This window comes from Gekko japonicus, unplaced genomic scaffold (assembly GCF_001447785.1).
Source record: "Gekko japonicus isolate JY-2015 unplaced genomic scaffold, Gekko_japonicus_V1.1 scaffold152, whole genome shotgun sequence".
NCBI lineage: Eukaryota > Metazoa > Chordata > Lepidosauria > Squamata > Gekkonidae > Gekko > Gekko japonicus.
Genome location: NW_015168050.1, coordinates 537,975 through 555,467, shown reverse-complemented (window position 1 = coordinate 555,467; position 17,493 = coordinate 537,975). Strand labels below are relative to the sequence as shown.

General features: G+C 46.2%; 1 protein-coding gene across 1 annotated transcript in view; it reads right to left on the bottom strand.

Moving 5' to 3' along the window:
• The window catches only part of GAS7 (growth arrest specific 7), a 251,864-nt gene that overhangs the window by 28,793 nt on the left and 205,578 nt on the right, over nt 1–17,493 (bottom strand). The window contains exon 9 of the mRNA XM_015414339.1: nt 15,409–15,487. Within this exon, the coding sequence (XP_015269825.1) occupies nt 15,409–15,487 (79 nt within the window). The remainder of the gene's footprint in view (nt 1–15,408; nt 15,488–17,493) is intronic.

Sequence of the window (17,493 nt, the reverse complement as noted above, 5' to 3'; positions counted from 1 at the left end):
TTTCTTTGCCCAGTGGTTAAAATTTGGAACAATTGGTTTCTGGTCTTTATTCCATATTTTGTATATGTATGATTGTATGTATTTTTGCATATCAGCCAACATGTTCTGTCTGTATTAGACCTCTGAGGAAGGCCTGTAAAGGCCGAAACGCATTAGGTCTATCTTATTAGCCCTTGTATGTTTTTATATTTGTATATGAGATATGAATGGGCCCTTGTTTGATATTTTAATTTATGTTGAATAAATACATGCATATTTTTGTATGTTTCATAATTAGATTTTTAGAGTTGGCCTCTTCTATTCTTGACTAACCTTATCAGGAAGTTTGGAACATTGTTAATGTCTCTTTGTCACTCTATGTCGAACAACCTTTGTTTGATCATTGATTTTGCTTGAACAAAACCCATTTGCAGAACAAATTCAGAAGAGAAGCCCAAGTTCTGCAGTCTTAGACGAATGGCCTTCTCCCAAGAGGATTGAAAATGGTCTTGCAGGACTAGTGCTATTAAACCCCGTGGCTTGTGTGATAGTTTTAACCAATAGTTGATGGAAGCGAGGCTTACCCTGGCTTCTACCTTAATCCAACCTGACTCAAGACGTAAGCAGGCACTGGACACGCAAGCTTGGTACCTGAAATAAAGCTCTCAAAAATCTTGATTGAAATTTTTCTAAAGGGGCAAAGTGGGAAGAGGGGGGGTCCAAAGTTTCTTGGCCTGAACGAAAAATTTAGCTAAAATGAGTAAATTTTCTACTCTTGAGTATGCTAATAGTTTAGTAACCAGAATATCTACTGAAGACTCTGTCCACTGTAATGTCAAAGGTCTGATCCATTTCTGTCTCATTTTATTATACCAGGGACCATTCAAATAAAACATGACTTACAGATTCAACAGTACCTAATCCACAGCCACAATATCTGTTTGAGGAAAGGATGCCCAATATGCGGCCTTCAGAACCTACAGAAGGTCGTGCATTTAATCCTGCAAGCATAAATGCTCATCTGTACTTTGGAACTGAACAAATGAACAAAATACACTGGAATTGTGAAGCTTGTGGGAATCACCCTATAGAGGGAAGAACAGACCCTCCTAGCTCTGCAAATGGTGATGTTTGCATTTATCTTCAAAATTAATTTCTTGATTGTCTTACAAGCTAAAGGCCGTAGAGCAGTGATTACATCCTCTGAACATCGTGCTTCATATAAAACAGTAAGCTGTTATTCTCTGAGAATATTATTTTAAGTTTCATATTCAGAGCCCAAATCCAAGCTCTGGCTTCAATGGAATGTTGGCCCAATTCTAATCTGAGGGCAGTATGTTGAGAAATGAACTAATTTATGATTTTATATCTGCTACACACACAATAAATGGACTGTGCACACACTTGTATGCCGTGAGCCAAAGAAAGCTGTTTGAATTACCTACTGATAGACAGAATTCACGTAGGAAACACTTGCCTGCAGTTTATGTTAATGTAGCTTGCACACATTCAGCTCAAAGGATCATGGGAAGAAGAAGCACATGGTGGCCTTTGTTAGCAGAAAACAACAACTCTGAGGAGAAGATCCCCCATTACTTCAAAGACGAGATGTCACGTAGGACACAGACCTGATCTGCATCTGGATTGCAAGTTTCCTGTTAACACCTGGGAAAGCCGAGACTTCAAAGGAGAAACAGGAAGAAGCGACTTCACACCTAGCCAAATGGTGTTCCATGAGATAGACTGTAGTATTTCAAATATTGGCCCAACCCATAGGACGCCAGCCCCTTTCTACATTCACCAATCAGGTAGTTCATGGGATGGACTTGTAAGTAGGTGGGATTACAGGAGGGCAAGGTGCCACCCACCTGGAGATCCAACTATATAACGCAGAGACCATGCTTTAGGTCTTCAGGCCAGCCACATTCCACCATCAACACAAGACCATGCTGCAGGCTGGCCACACTCCTACCCCCCCTCCTGCTTTAAAACTCTTTGTTCTTGCTGGGTCTCTTTGGGGTGCACAGCCAAAGACATCCACAGACAAACACACTAGCTAGCTGGTTCTGGCAGCGTGAATTAATAACTACCCTTAGGAACCTTTCCCTTACCCTACAATTTTTCCATTGCAAGAAGACAGGACTCCTGGAAGCACGCGAAATATATCTCCCTACCTCCAAGTAATTAAGAAACTATTTTTATATTCTTTCTGTAACTTTAAAGGAACCTTGAGTGTATGTGAATTGAGAGACTGATTATTTTGTATGTGTGAACTTGAAATCCTTCAATAAAAAGATTATTTTGTTTTGGAAAAACACCCGTGTGGTCTCCATTACTGGGTCTCTGTGGGTAGACACAACCTCGGTATAGCTGGCCAGCACTCACATTAAAATTATAGTTAGCCATCTGCTGTAGATAAAGCATTTGGCGTAACAAGTACCTGCCATGTACTTTGGTATTCCACAGATCTGATGTAAGAACTGTGGTAATGGTCGGTCTATGGTTTTGTCTGTTTTGTGACTCCAGACTGCTGCTCCATATAATATTTGAGCTATCACGTAGGTGTTGAAAACTGTAATTGCAGCTGGGAGGTATTGTCCACATTTTAAATAGAAGAAATGCTTTATTGCTGGCCTGGAAGAAGCTGCTGATGCCATGACAGCATTGAAGTTTACAGGTTATTATCAAATATTATTCCAACGGCACACCACACAATTCACTGTTTCTCAGAGTGAAAGTACACACACAAATTTTAAAAAATGGGGGTCCTTCTGCTCAAAATAAAAGTAAAGTTTTGGGTTCAATTATGCTAAAATGTTAAAGAGAAAAGGAATATGGTTAAAAAAATCCGTGGTTTCCCCCCAAATAAATTAGAGTAATTTTGCAGGGGCACCAGAAGTCCTATGTTTTGTGGCAAAATGGTGAGTGAAACTGGGAACTGGTTTGGTTTTGTGCCACTATGTGTCTTTAATTGTCTAGCTAAAGAAGAAATGCATGTATACATCCTTTATCTTGCCCTTTTGTGTTTCCCCTCTCAACGATAGTGTTTCCATCTTTGTTACTCATTTTTTTGACAGCCCAAGAAAGCCAAAGATTAATAGTTAAAAATGTGGTTTAATTTCTTCCTCTGTGTATGCTAAACCCTTTTCCAGGAACTGAGGAGTGTTGGCTTCCCTGAATGCCAGCTGCAAAGCAAAGTACTACCACTTCCCAGCATAAGTTACAGTATCTGTACTCTGTGTGCATGAGTTGCAGAGCACCTACAAATGCCTGCTGGTTTTTCCTTTCGTCTGTTTTGTTTGTCCATCCCCACAACAAGTGAGGAATAAAGTCTGGTTCCCAAGCCCACCCCCTTCAAGTAGTGCGGTGAAAGGGTGAGAAAACAAGGTGAGAAGTCCTTAGTTTCAAACTCACCTCTGCCATGAATTCCTTTAGTGGCCTAGAACAAACAACTCCTGTTCAGCCACCACCTCACAAATGGGTAGGTAGAAATGACCCTACAGTTGATTCAGTAGACCTGCCCAGCAATGAAGGGACTGATTTCTCTTCCAGCTTCTCTCCGATGGGCCTGTCGGACTTGTTCAACCTCCTGAAAGCCATTCAGTGTTTCAGACCTGAGGACGCAGCAGAGAGCTCTCCTCTCTTACCTTTGCCTTCCCAGTCTTTGGAGATTGATTACCTAAATGTGGCCTCTACGGGAGATACCACAGACTGCCACAAGGAAGAACAGGAGCAGCCCTCCTGCTCTGATAACACCTAAGGTGACAAAGGAAGGAAAATGGGGAAGAATTGTAGAGGGATCCCTGGAGGCAACTTTTTACAGCCATTTGGTCTACATTCTGCTCCCGCCCAGCCCAATTGTTTAGAACTATTTGGTCCATTACTACTCTGTCACAGGGCAGACCAAACGTTAAGGAATTGGAAATTGGATGTGTGGCTTTTGTGAGCTATTTCGCAGATAAAGTCTTGTTGCTCCACTGTGACCTCCCCGCTACAATTGATACAGTAAGGGAACTCGAGGCTCCATGCATGTCTTCTTATCAAGTTTTGGATTATTTCAGTCCACTCAGCCTAGAGGAGGTTGAACATTTACTCTCAACTGTTCGCCCGACCACTCGCAGCCTTGACCCATGCCCATTGTGGCTAATCAAAGCTGGTCGTGATGGGCTATGAGGTGCCCTAAGGAAAATATCAAAAAGTCCCTCTTTGAGGGGGTGTTCCCGGGGGCACTCAAGGAGGCGGTGGTACACCCTCTTTGTTTTAAAAAACCCATATCCTTGGACCTGGCTGAATTGGCTAACTACTGGCCAGTTTCCAATTTGCCCTATTTGGGCAAATTAATCGAGAGCAGTGGCAACTCAGTTGCAGAGTTTCTTGGATGACACCTCCACCCTAGACCCCTTCCAGTCTGGCTTCTGACCAGGCCATGGGATGGAAATAGTACTGGTCACCCTCACGGATGACCTTCAGAGGTTGTTGTTGTTGGACCTGTTGGCAGCATTTGACACGGTCAACTACCAACTACTGACCCACCGCCTCGCTAATGCTGGGATTCAGGGGTCTGCCTTACAGTGGCTCCCCTTGTTTCTCCAAGGTTGGAGAAAAAGGGTGGTTGTTGGGGAACAGCTGTCCCGAAGGCACCCACTAGTTTGTGGAGTGCCCCAGGGAGTGGTGCTTTCCCTGATGTTCAACATCTACATGCACCCCCTTGCCCAGATTGCCCAGAGGCATGGGCTGGGGTGAAACCAATATGCGAATGACACCCAGCTCTATCTGTTGTTGGGTGGCTGGTCTGACTCTAGTCCAGAAGATCTGGACCTGGCATTGAAAGCCTTATATGGTCAGAGGCCTACATACCTAAGGGACCGACTTTCCCCACATGTTCCCCAGAGAACACTACAATCGGGGTCCCAAAACCGCCTGGCCCTTCCAGGCAACAAGGATGCCAGGCTGGCTGTGACGAGGGCCAGGGCCTTCTCAGTGGCAGCTCCATACTGGTGGAATGAGCTTCTGGAGGACATCAGGGCCCTGTGGGACCTTTTACAGTTCTGCAGGGCCTGTAAGACAGAGCTCTTCCACCAGGCCTTTGATTAGGGAGCCGCACTACATAAAGCGAGGCCCTGGCCCCAACATTAACATCAATATTAACATCAATATCAATATTATTATCACCATCAACAGCCTGACACAACCCAGACTATGCTGACTGTCACGATTGCTCTGGCGGGCCAGGCAGGGCACGGAAAATCCAAAAACACAGGCTGAGGTCAGGGCACCAGATAAGGCAAAGAAACAAGAGCAGAGTCCAAAATATCAGGTCAATACACAGTCTAAGGTTACCGAGATTTGCAGTCAGAGTTTCAAAAGCCGAAAGCCGTTGTCAAGAGTCAGGTTACACAGTCCAAAGTCAGGGAGCCAGAGAAACGACGTCACACAGTCCGAAGTCAGGAGCCAAGGGAGTCAAGAGGAAAACCAGGAAACCGGAATGCAAGATCCGAGGTGCAGCGATTCGTCTATGTGATTAGTTGCCAGCACGAGTTGGGGATTCGAGAGAGCCGCCTTAAAAGCCCGTTCCACTTGTTAACCAATTACTGGCTGCTCACAGAGTCCTGGCTTTGGTCAGTACTCTGGACTTACAGGACACCGACCTCGCATGCGTGCCTCTTTACGCCGGGTTGCCATGTCCAATCGCCTTTGTTCTGTCAAACGATTCACAGGTGGGGGGGATCAGGAGGCGTGGTGCTCATGCTTGGCTCTGCAGGAGCGGCTCCAGGTGTAAACTCTCCTGGTAGCTGGTGCTCATCCTCTGCAGGACTTAGGTTTGGTACTTCCAAGGGTGCAGGGAGCTCATTCTCAGACGTTAAAGGTACAGAATCCCCGGGATCAGGGTCCACTGAGTCAGGCTGCATGGTGGGCATGACACTGACTGCATACTTGTGAATGCTGCAAACGTCTGCCATCATTATATTAGTTGTACTACCACTTTATAACTTGTTATGTTTAGGATTATACTGTTGTGATTTTATTAATTTTCTGGTTTTAGTATTTTATACAGTTTTTGTAATCTGCCCTGAGACTGCTTTGCAAAGAGGGAGGGATATAAGTCAAATAAATAAATAAATAAATAAAATAATCTACAGCTCAAATGTCAGTTTTACAGCTGAAGATTTAGATTCAGCTCAGATCAGTTAGATCAACTGATTGCTTGTTCTGATTGGTCACTCAGTTAGGGAACTGACAGGTGAGCTAGCCTATAGGGCAAGACTGAAGAACTACACAGAGGAACAACACATGATGCTATACAGAAGAACACAGCACATCAGGAAGAGCACGAGAAGCTGGAAGGAGGATCTTCTCACTCTTCAGGACTTTCACTCTTGCATCATTGTGGCTGGGAAGACTGCTACTCGTCTGCTTTGGAGCTGTAAGCTGCTCAGGGTCAGTGTCTAGAGGCTAGTTAGGGTTATTGTTTTGTCTTTGTCTCATTCGACACTTTTTTGCCCTACTTGTATGATTTTATGTATGTTTATCTTTTGTAAATAAATTTCTAAATTCTGTTTTGCAATCATTGGAGTAAGTTACTGGTCCAGAACCCAGGGTCATTTTATTCCAGTGCCACAAATTTATGCTACCAAAAAAGTTATTTTTCCAATTGAACGTATCTAAATTCTTTTTATTTCCTATTACCTCAGCCAATAGACATTGTGGGGGTACCTTGATGTCACGACAAGGCTGTGTTGGGCTGGGCATTGGAGCACCCTAGACTGATAGTGTTGGGTGACTTCAATGTCGATGCTGACGATGTGGCCTCCACACAGGCGACAGCTAGTGTTGTCCATGGCAGCATTGGGACAATCCCAATATGTAACGGCCCCCACTCACTGGGCTGTGCACATGCTTCATCTGATCTTAATGGCGGGGGTACAGTGTGTTATGAATGAGACTGATATTTGCTTTATGGATTTATATTTGCTGCCAAATACTACATGGACTGTGCACAGACACCCATAGGCTCAAGGAAAGCTGCACAAGTCACTTGTTGTGAGATACACATAGATGGTGACTTGCGTTAAGCCTTACATGTTAATGAGGTTTCAAATACACAGCTACTAGCCTGAGGGAAGAAAGCACACATCACCATTATGGTCAGCAAACAAGGGAAAGAATCCCCCATTGATGAACTGTTGAAAGACACATAGTACACATCTCTGCTTTACATCTGAATGAGCATTTCCTGCCAGATACCTCTTTGATCACCTGGGAAAGGCCAAGCTTCATCTGCACATCAAGGAAGTTCCTTGACGCCAAACTTTCACACTTATCCAGATGCCATTCCTTGAGTTAGATCTAGTGTTACAATATTGGCCCAACCCTTTAGGTTGCCACCCCTCACTGCACGCAACCAATGAAATTAGTTTTGAGACGGACTTACAGGTAGGTGGGTCCAAAGGTTGGCTCAGTTGCCACCCACCCAAAGATTCACCCATAAAAGGTAGGGACCAGTGGTCTGGTCCCTGCTAGCCGCCTTCCCCCCCAACGCCCCTGTCTGCTGTTAAGATCCTCTTAAGTCCAGCTTCCTGTACCAAAACCCGTCTTCTTGATCTCTTGATCTGTAATCAAGAGACCCATACTAGTTGGCTGGTTCTAGCAGTGTGTTAAATATCCCTAGTCTATTTTTATAACCCTCATTCTTCATTGTGATGTGCAAGCTTCAGGACAGATAAGTATTGCTCTTTGTCACCCCACCTGTGAATGCAAAAGTGATTCTTTGTAACCTTGTATTCCTAAGGAACTTGATTGAATGTGTGTGTGTTTCAGTATTGTGTGTATGTGATTTATATATTCTTAAGTAAAAGACAGATTATGTTGGAACTAACAGCCTCGACTCTTTTACTAGTAAATCCCTGGGTGGACTGGACCTTGGTATAGATGGCAAAAACAACCCAGAGTAAAATTTGCCAACTGCTGTAGATAAAGCAGTTCGGCTAACAAGTGGACCGGATCACTGTTACAGCAGTGCCATGGTCAGACTACCATGCCCTGAAGTCCCATGTGAAATTTTCACCCTGACCCTGTTTGGATGACGAGCATATTTTAGCTCACCCACAGAGCCAAATGGACCCTATGCAGGACCCAATGCCCCCTGGCAGCTTGTTAGATGAGCTTGTAGAGGATTGGCACAGCTGATTCTCAGCAGCCATCGACAAGATCACTCCCCGACCCCCTCTGCACCCTCACTCTAGGCTGACACCTTGGTTTACCCAGGAGTTGCGGCTGATGAAGTGAAGGCTAAGATGGCTAGAGAGACAGTAGTGGCACATCCATGACAAAGCTACAAGAACATCCTATAGGACATTTATGAGATCGTATGAGATGGCAGTCAAAGCCACTAAGAGAGAGTACTATGTGGCTACGACTGCATCTGCGAGCTCACGCCCAGCCCAGTTATTTAGAATGATTCGGTCTATGACTGTTCTGCCACAAGGCAGACCAGATGTTAGAGAACTGGACATTGGCTCTGAGGCCTTTGTGAGCTATTTCACAGATAAAGTCTTGTTGCTCCAATGTGATCTCCCAGCCACAGTTGAGACAGTGAGTGAACTCAAGGCTCCATGCACATCTTCTAGTCAGGTTATGGATTATTTCAGTCTGCTCAGTCTAGAGGAAATCGACAAATTGCTCTCAACTGAATGCCCTACCATGTGCAGTCTTGACCCATGCCTATTGTGGCTAATTAAAGCTGGTCGTGATGGGTTTTGAGGTGCCTTAAGGGAGATTACTAACAACTCCCTCTCTGAGGGACTGTTCCTTTGGGCTCTCAAGGAAGTGGTGGCTTGCCCTCTCCTTAAAAAACCATCCCTGGATCTAGCCAAATTGGCAAATTAGCAGCTGGTTTCCAATCTGCCTTATCTGAGCAAATTAATTGAGAGGGCAGTGGAAATTCAGCTGCAGAGTTTTATGGATGACACTTCCACTCTCTTAGTAGACATGATAACTACCAAAAATGCCATCTTCCAAGACAGAAGATGCAGGGAGGTAGTTGTGAAAAGCTCAAACAGTTTACCTATGACCTCGGATAGAATGAGGGACAGACGCCTTGCCAGAACTAGAGGATTAAAAAGGAGGGTGCAACTTCAACATGCCCTTCAAGAACAACTTTGAAACATGATGGGAGAAAACAGTTCTTCCCTCAACAAAATTATGAAAAGTGGAAATCGCAGATAGATGCACCTTCAATGAGGAGTAGCCAAGTCCCAACTCATGAAGAGAGACCACGTAGGAGAGGATAACAAGCAGGGGGCTGTTTGGGGGTCCACACCATGATCAGCAGCATAGGAAATGAAGTGTCACCATTTTGCCTGATAGGAGCAATGAGTAGCCAGCTTTTGAGCATTCAGAAGAATATGTTGAACCTCTGGCAGAAAGCTCAGGCAGATATCCACCTTGTGGTCAGCTTGAAGAGGCTGGGATTGTGATGAAGGACCCAGTCTTGGTGTTGGGAAAGAAGGTCCCCCACTGATGGAAGACGTTGATATGTGGCACAAGACAGTTGCAGAAGACTTGCAAACCAAGGTTGCTTTGACCACGAAGGTGTTATCAGGATGCAGTCCAAATGGTCTTGGATGAGCTTCTGAAGTGTCCTGGTGATGAGCAGAAATGGGGGGAGCATGTAAAGTAGAGATCCCATCCACCAATGAAGAAAAGCACCCCCCTGTGAGGATCCTGTTGGGGGACCTCAACTGTGGAAAATCGGACATTTTGCATTGTCCTGAGTGGCAAAGACTTCTATCTCTGGGTACCCGAAAGCACGAAAGATGGGTTGTTCACTGGAGTGTCCGCCCGAGAGTTCTGTACACACGGCAGATGGACAGCTGTGAGGTGGATACCCTGAGTTCGGTACCAATGCCACAAGACTAGAGCCTGTTTGGAGAGATTTGCAGACACCGTCCCTTTCTGCTTGTTGATATAGTAGATTGTTGCCATGTTGCCTGAAGTGATCTGGACATGGATGCCTTGCAGGGAAGGTAGGACAGAGTTAAGTGTGTGATGAACTGCCATGAGCTCTAGGCAATTTACATGTAGGGTCCATTCCGACCTGGACCATAGGCCCTGGGCTGTGAGTGCTCTGCAGTGGGATCCCCAACCCCACAGGGAAGCATCGGTGGTGAGGACAGCACTCGGGGGAGGGAGTTGGAAAGGCATCCCAGCCAGCAAATTTTCCTCTAGGGTACGCCAGTACAGAGTTAGGAGGACATTGGGAGGCACCATAAGGAGAGTCAGCTGATGTTGATGGATAGGTTTGAAGGCACAGACAAACCACAGCTGAAGAGGCCGCATGTGAAGACTGGCAAACAGTATCATGGAAGTGGTTGCAGCCATCATCCCCAGGAGGCACTGAAGAACCAGAGCTGGTTGCGTGGGGGAGGACATTACACTCAGTGCTAGAGAGTGAAGAGTGGAGGCTCTGTCCATAGGAAGAAAGGCAAGCCATCGAGGGGTGCAAATTTGTGTCCCTATGAACTGCAAGTCCTGAGTAGGGGTCAGATGAGACTTGGTGAGATTCATGCAGAGGCCCAAGGAGGCCAGGAGTCAGAGGGTGGTGGATGTGTCTTGATGAAGCTGATGCAGAGAGTGGGAGATGAGTAGTCAGTCACTGATGTAGGGAAAAAGTGATCCCATGCTGTCAGAAGGTCACAGCAACCACTGCCATACACTTTGTGAAGACCCTTGGTGCCACTGAGAGACCGAAAGGGAGCACCCAATATTGGTAGTGGTTGGACCCTACTGTGAATCTCAGGAAGCGACAATGTTGTGGTCAGGTGATGATGTGAAAGAGGCATCCCGCAGTTCAAGGGATGCCAATCAAGCATTGTCGGGAAGCAGAGGAAGGATAGCTTGAAGGGTAATCATCCAGAATTTTTTGTGGGGGATGCAGCAGTTGAGTTGCCACAGTTCCATTATTGAGCGTTTGCCCCAGTCCCGTTTTGGGACAATGAAGTAGTGGGAGTAGAATCCCCTGTGATGTTGGGATGGGGGAACTCTCTCTATGGCTCTTGGCAAGGAGGGTTTGGAGTTCTTTGCCAGTCTGGACAGCTCATTGATCAGAGTAGTGACAGTCTTTTGAGAGGTCTCTGGTAGTTCTGTCACTAAAGGGGATAGTTGGCTGATCATGTGCAAAGAATAAACCAAGAGGTATGCCAAGTAGTTATGCATCTTGGTTTTGGTAGTAGTAAAGGATTACATTTTCTGCCCCAGGGTGTCCAGCTTTCAACCTTCACATTCTGGGGGTGCAGGATGTCATGCTTGTTTGGACTTAGAGGCCGAGTGCACTATGAGCCGGGTGAGAGAAAAGAAACTTCTGATCTGACAGTTGAACTCAACAGAGGGAGTCAAAGTGCTTTGAGGTCCGTGGAAAAGAAGCAGGTTTATCCCATGCCTCACACAGGGCCTCTAGATGAACTGGGAGCATGGGAAATAGGAATACCAGCGGAAGGTCCATGACAGTTGGTGCATCGCTAGTTAGCTAGATATTCAAAGTGGTAGCCATACAAGTCATCAGTTCAAGGTAGGCCTTGGACCCCTCTGACGGTGAGAGTGAACAAGGTTAGATGATGTCCGAATCCAGAGAGGTATGAAGTGAGTCATCCGCTTCTGAGTCCGAGCCCTGGGTCCCGACAGGCGGGGGAGCCAAGATGGTTGTCCAGTGGAATGGTAGGTGTCAGAGTCAGATGGCCAATCATTGTGTGAGAGGGCAGCTCAACTGGAGACCTACAGGGGCAGTGATGGTGGAAGTTGGAGGAGCTGCAGGCAATTTTATGATGATGAGGGCATCCGGAGGACCCAAAATTAGAGGATGTGGAACCTGAGGCAGACGAACTATCAAGTCCTCCAACCTACATGGTGAACGAGGCCATGAATATCGATCCTGATCATGGTACGAAGAGCGCAATGGGGATCTGTAACATTCCTGGTAGGCTCGAGGAGAGTGCGAGTCCGAAGAGTTTGGTGTAGTGGTTTGGTGTAGTGGTTAAGTGTGCGGACTCTAACCTGCTCCCCAGAGTGCAGGAAGAAAATGTGACAAAAGCCAGAGGCTAGCTCTTGAAGTTCTCCAAGGTTGGGATTGAGAGCTGGTGCAGAACACGGTTCTATAAAAAAGCCCACAGGAAAAAAAGCCCACAGAAAAAACCCCATGGTTATAAATGCTCACAGGAAAAAAGCCCACAGGGAAATAAGCACACATGGAAAAAAGCGCACACACCAAAAAGCCCACACAGAAAAAAGCCCACACGTAAAGAAGCCCATATGGGAAAATACCATGTAAAGTGCCATAGATATTTATAATTGTGGATAACCATTCATATCCATTTATGAGAATGAACAGGTATTACCTATATTTTATACTGTTATTTTAGGATTAAAACATATCATATTCACATGCAACAAATTTGTGTTGTGATTTTATCAAGTATAATCTTAATATAATAATGCCCTTACGTATTGGCCATTTCCAGCTGTCCCATTGGCTGTGCAGTGTGCTCCATCAACCATTGGCCCACCAACCGCCACTCAAGAGGAATCATGTGCTATTGGCTGGGTGCTGGGTCCACTCCTCTTCCCAGCCCACTGCCACCTCAGCCACTGTTCCCTGTCAGAGTAACTGCCAAATGGCTGTCTTTCCTGATGAAGACACTTCTGCTTGGCTCCTGTGGGACTAACTTTTCCCTCAGTGGCTGTTGCTAGGCAACCAAGCTTGGTTCTGTCAGTAAAAAGACAAAGGAATGAAGCCCACTCCAGGCCTTTGTGCAGAACTCTTTGAGGCCAGTCCTGACTAGGGTTGCCAGCTCCAGGTTGGGAACTTTGAGGGATGGAGCCTGGAGAGGGTGAGGGTTGAGGAGGGGTGGGACCTCAGACAGGTATAGTGCCATAGATTCCACCCTCCAAAACAGCCATGCCCTCCTGGGGAACTGTTGTTGCCAATCTCCAGGCGAGGCTGGAGATTGCTCAGAATTACAACTGCTTTCCAGGAGGGTGGGGGGAGGAGATAGAAATCTGAAATCAGTGGCAGATAACAGGAGGTTGATGGTTGGCTGGGAAGGAGATAGGGTTGCCAACTCCATGTTGGGAATTTCCTAGATATTTGAGGGGTGGAGCCTGGAAAGGGTGAGGTTTGAGGAGGGGTGGGACCTCAGACAGGTTCAATGGCATAGACTCTACCTTCCAAACCAGCCATTCCCTCCTGGGGAACTATTGCCAGAATTTAGAAATTTATTTACAAAAGATAAACATACATAAAATCATACAAGTAGGGCAAAGAAGTGTCGAATGAGACAAAGACGAAACAATAAACCTAACTAGCCTCTAGACACTGACCCTGAGCAGCTTACAGCTCCAAAGCAGATGTCTTGAGTAGCAGTCTTCCCAGCCGCAATGATGCAAGTCCTGAAAGTCCTGAAGAGTGAGAAGACCCTCCTTCCAGCTTCACATGCTCTTCCTGATGTGTTGTGTTCTTCTGTATAGCATCATGTGTTGTTCCTCTGTGTAGTGCTACCTTCTTCAATCTTGCCCTATAGGCTAGCTCAGCTGTCAGTTCCCTAATTGAGTGACCAATCAGAATGATCAATTAATTGATCTATCTGAGCTGAAGATCTATTCAGCTGCAAGACTGACATTTGAGCTGTAGATGGTCTACTGTCAACCAATTACTTTGACAGTTCCCAGCTGCTAGCTATCATACTACAGGTGCTTGTTAGGTAAAGCACTTCATGACTTGGATAACAATCCAGAAAGTACTTACAAGATGACAATTCAAAATAAATGCAAACACTTACATACTGGGGACTTACTTTCATAACAGGCCTCCACCAGGGACAGTAGGCTTTTGGCCGGTGCGTTGGGTGGATGATACGCCAACCAAATAGCCAAACTCTCCCTGGCTTCCCACACCAGGCCAGTACACTCTATGCCTGTGAACTTTGGTGGTGGTAGCCCCCTCAAGGAGGAGGAGGAGGAAGAGATTGGAATTATACCCCGTCTTTCACTCGGAGTCTCAGAGCGGCTTACAATCTCCCTTCCCTTCCCCTCCCCACAACAGACACCCTGTGAGGTAGGTGGGACTGAGAGAGCTCTTTCAAGGACTGCCCTTTCAAGGACAGCTCTGACAGAACTATGGCTTGCCGAAGGTCATTCAGCAGCTGCAAGTGGAGGAGTGGGGAATCAAACCTGGTTCTCCTAGATTAGAGTCTGTGCACTTAACCACTTCACCAAGGATGAACTCCCGAATGAACAGAGCCACTCCTCCCCCCCGCCCCCTAGTCCATGATTGGGAGAGACCTACTGTCTCCCCATCTTGAACCCAGGTCTCGGTCATGCACAACAGGTCTGCATTCTGCTCAAGCAGAAAATCCCAAAAGACCATGGTCTTATTATTTATAGACCTGGCATTACACAACACCAGTGTCGGAGATGGGTCATTCAACCTAGCTCCACTACCTGCAACCTTCAGGATGGGGCACTGGCTGGAAGGGGGCCGAGCTACTCTACTTCTCTGTCCCCTTCCCTTTCATGCCTGGTCCCACCGCTGTACCTTCCCAGGAGCACTGGAATCCCCTGCCCAGTCATCACCGCTTCTAGTGGTCTTCGCAAAGCCTCAGACCAACTAGTAGAGCTAACTGGCAAATATACCCAATATGAGGACTACCAGTAGCAGTTACAGATCTCCCAGTCCTGCCTGTAAGGGCTAATTAGAGTCAAGATGTATAAGTAACTGAGCAATAGATATAGCTAAGACTGGATTAAGGCAGTTTTTAAGACCTGTGAATCGCAGCAAATTAGCATATAGAATAATAAAAGAATGTATGAACAGAATGTAGACCAAATGGCTGTAAAAAGTTGCCTCCAGGGATCCCTCTACAATTCTTCCCCATTTTCCTTCCTTTGTCACCTTAGGTGTTATCAGAGCAGGAGGGCTGCTCCTGTTCTTCCTTGTGGCAGTCTGTGGTATCCCCCGGAGAGGCCACATTTAGGTAATCAATCTCCAAAGACTGGGAAGGCAAAGGTAAGAGAGGAGAGCTCTCTGCTGCATCCTCAGATCTAACCGTGGGTTTTGTTCTATGGGCTTTTTTCCAGTCACCGCAGAACCCATGTGTGGGACTGCACACAGACCACAAATAATATTTACACTTATCAGCTCCTTGCACAGCTTGTTCCTATCAGGGGGCATGTACTCATAAAGGACCCATGAGAAATTCCAAAATTGTTAATGTTTTCTTCCTCTTTAGATGTCTTTCCAAGCTATTGATCTTGGAATGACATGCTTTTTAAGCAGAAATGCTTAAAGATAGATAGATTGACATAGCTTAAAGTTTACAGAAAATATATCCATCCTATCTCAGCTCCACAATAAAGATTCTTTGTGAACTTAGCAATTACTTTGGAAGAAAACTTGAGGTGAACCTCTGCCTCATCAGCCAGGCTTTTCTTCAGCTGAGACCAAGCCTCACCAAGAGTCCTGAAAAATACAAAATACAGTGCACCTGATTTACTTATTAGCATAGGATTCTCAAGAAGAATCATTACTGTATGCATCCCTATTAGCAAAATAATTCCATATACATACAGCATGTAAGAGGGAGAAAAAAACTCAGAGAAAGGAACTGAAGCATAACATTTTATACTGCTTTACATAATTTCTCTCTCCAGGATCAAATTCATTTTCACATTCGTAGATGAGATAATCATGGGTATCTCCTGAGAAATCTCATTTTCCACCCACTATGGAATTCGCAAAGTACACCTTGCTGCTGTTTAGAGTTATAATTACCATTCATTGGCAAGAAACCATTGACATTTGTACCGGCATTCTTGTTTGTAATTGTAATTATTCAGTAGAGTAAAACTAATGATTTCTGAAACTACTGAGTTTTCTCTGCTGGAAAACATACATGCCCTGCGGGAGTTGTTACCTTTCCATAGGGCATGTAATGCAAAAATGTTCTGCCAGGCCTTCGGTTGAGGACAGCAATGGACAAGTATGACATCTGGCACTCTCAGATATCCCCCCCATCCCTCGTAACCCCCCCCCCCGGAGGATGGGGAGCTGAATTTTTCACTTTCCGCCATCTTGTAATGTATGTTGTTTATGTATTGACTTGTTTTTTAGGGAGGTTTAATGCTAATTTTAACTTATACTATTTATTGTATGCTATCTTGTAAGTCACTCTGAGCCCTACTTGTAGGGAAGGGCAGCCTAGCAAATCCAATTTAATGAATAAATAAATAGATAAAAGGGCATGGGTACACTTTTTGTAGATAAAAGGCCACTTTATGAAATGAAGCATAATTTATGAATTGAGTCCAAAAAAGCCAGTGGTTTCACCAACAATTTCTCATTACTCCTTAAGTTAAAGACTATTAAAGGTAAAGGTTCCCTTGCTCGAAAGCCAGTTGAATCCGACTCTAGGGTTGCGGTGCTCATCTCCGTTTCAAAGCCAAAGAGCCAGCGCTGTCCGAAGACGTTTCCGTGGTCATGTGGCCGGCATGACTAAACACCAAGGCGCACGGAACGCTGTTACCTTCCCACCAAAGTGGTACCTATTTATCTACTTGCAATTTCTTGCTTTCGAACTGCTAGGTTGGCAGGAGGTGGAACTAGAGACGGGAGCTCACCCCGTCTTGCGGCACCCAGGTCTCGAACTGCTGAACTACTGACCTTCCACAGCCTGCAGTTCAGCGTCTTAACCACTTGAGCCACCACAGCTCCTTAAAGACTATTACTAGCAAGAAATTGTTAATGGTTTTAGCTAAATACAGGGCCTCTGGCCAGATTTTTAAAAAGTCAGATATGAATGTCAAGGCATTAAAAACAACTTACATAACACAATGAATATAACTGATTTGCAATAGAATCCTAAATAGAATTATACAAGGGGAGGACCCGCGATACTCGCGGGGGGGGGGAAGTCTCTCTCTTTCCCCCCTTCGTTCTCTGTCTCCCCCCCCCAAGAACAGACCCTCGGAGGCCTGAAGGGGCGGCGCGAGAACCGTTGCGCTTGGCTGCCTCTCTCCCGCTCTGTGGGACTTGCGAGGGACTCCGGCCGGGCCAGGAGGCAGGGAGGGAAGCCGTGCCGTTCTCCCGCCGCCCGCCCACTGCCCTGTGTGACCGGCAGCAGCTCTCCGGCTTCGGAAGGGGAGGGAGGGAGGAAGGGAGGGAAGCCGTGCCGTCACCCCTCGCTACTCTCCCCACCCCCCACCCCCCCACACCGGCTCCGAGCCGAGGGCCGAGCGGCGAGCTCTGCCCCCCCTGCTCGCCACTCGCCTTCCAAATGGCAGCAGCGGCGGCGGCCTCCGCAGAGCATTCCGTGCGCATGCGCACGGACGCTCTGACACTTTCGGGGGGATTTAAATATCCCCCCGATATTTTTTTTTAGTTTTTAGATTTTTGTGCACCCCTGGGGACTGCCCCAAGAGTGCACAAAACTCTCCCTGCCCCCCAGGTCGCCCCGGAGCGCGGATTTA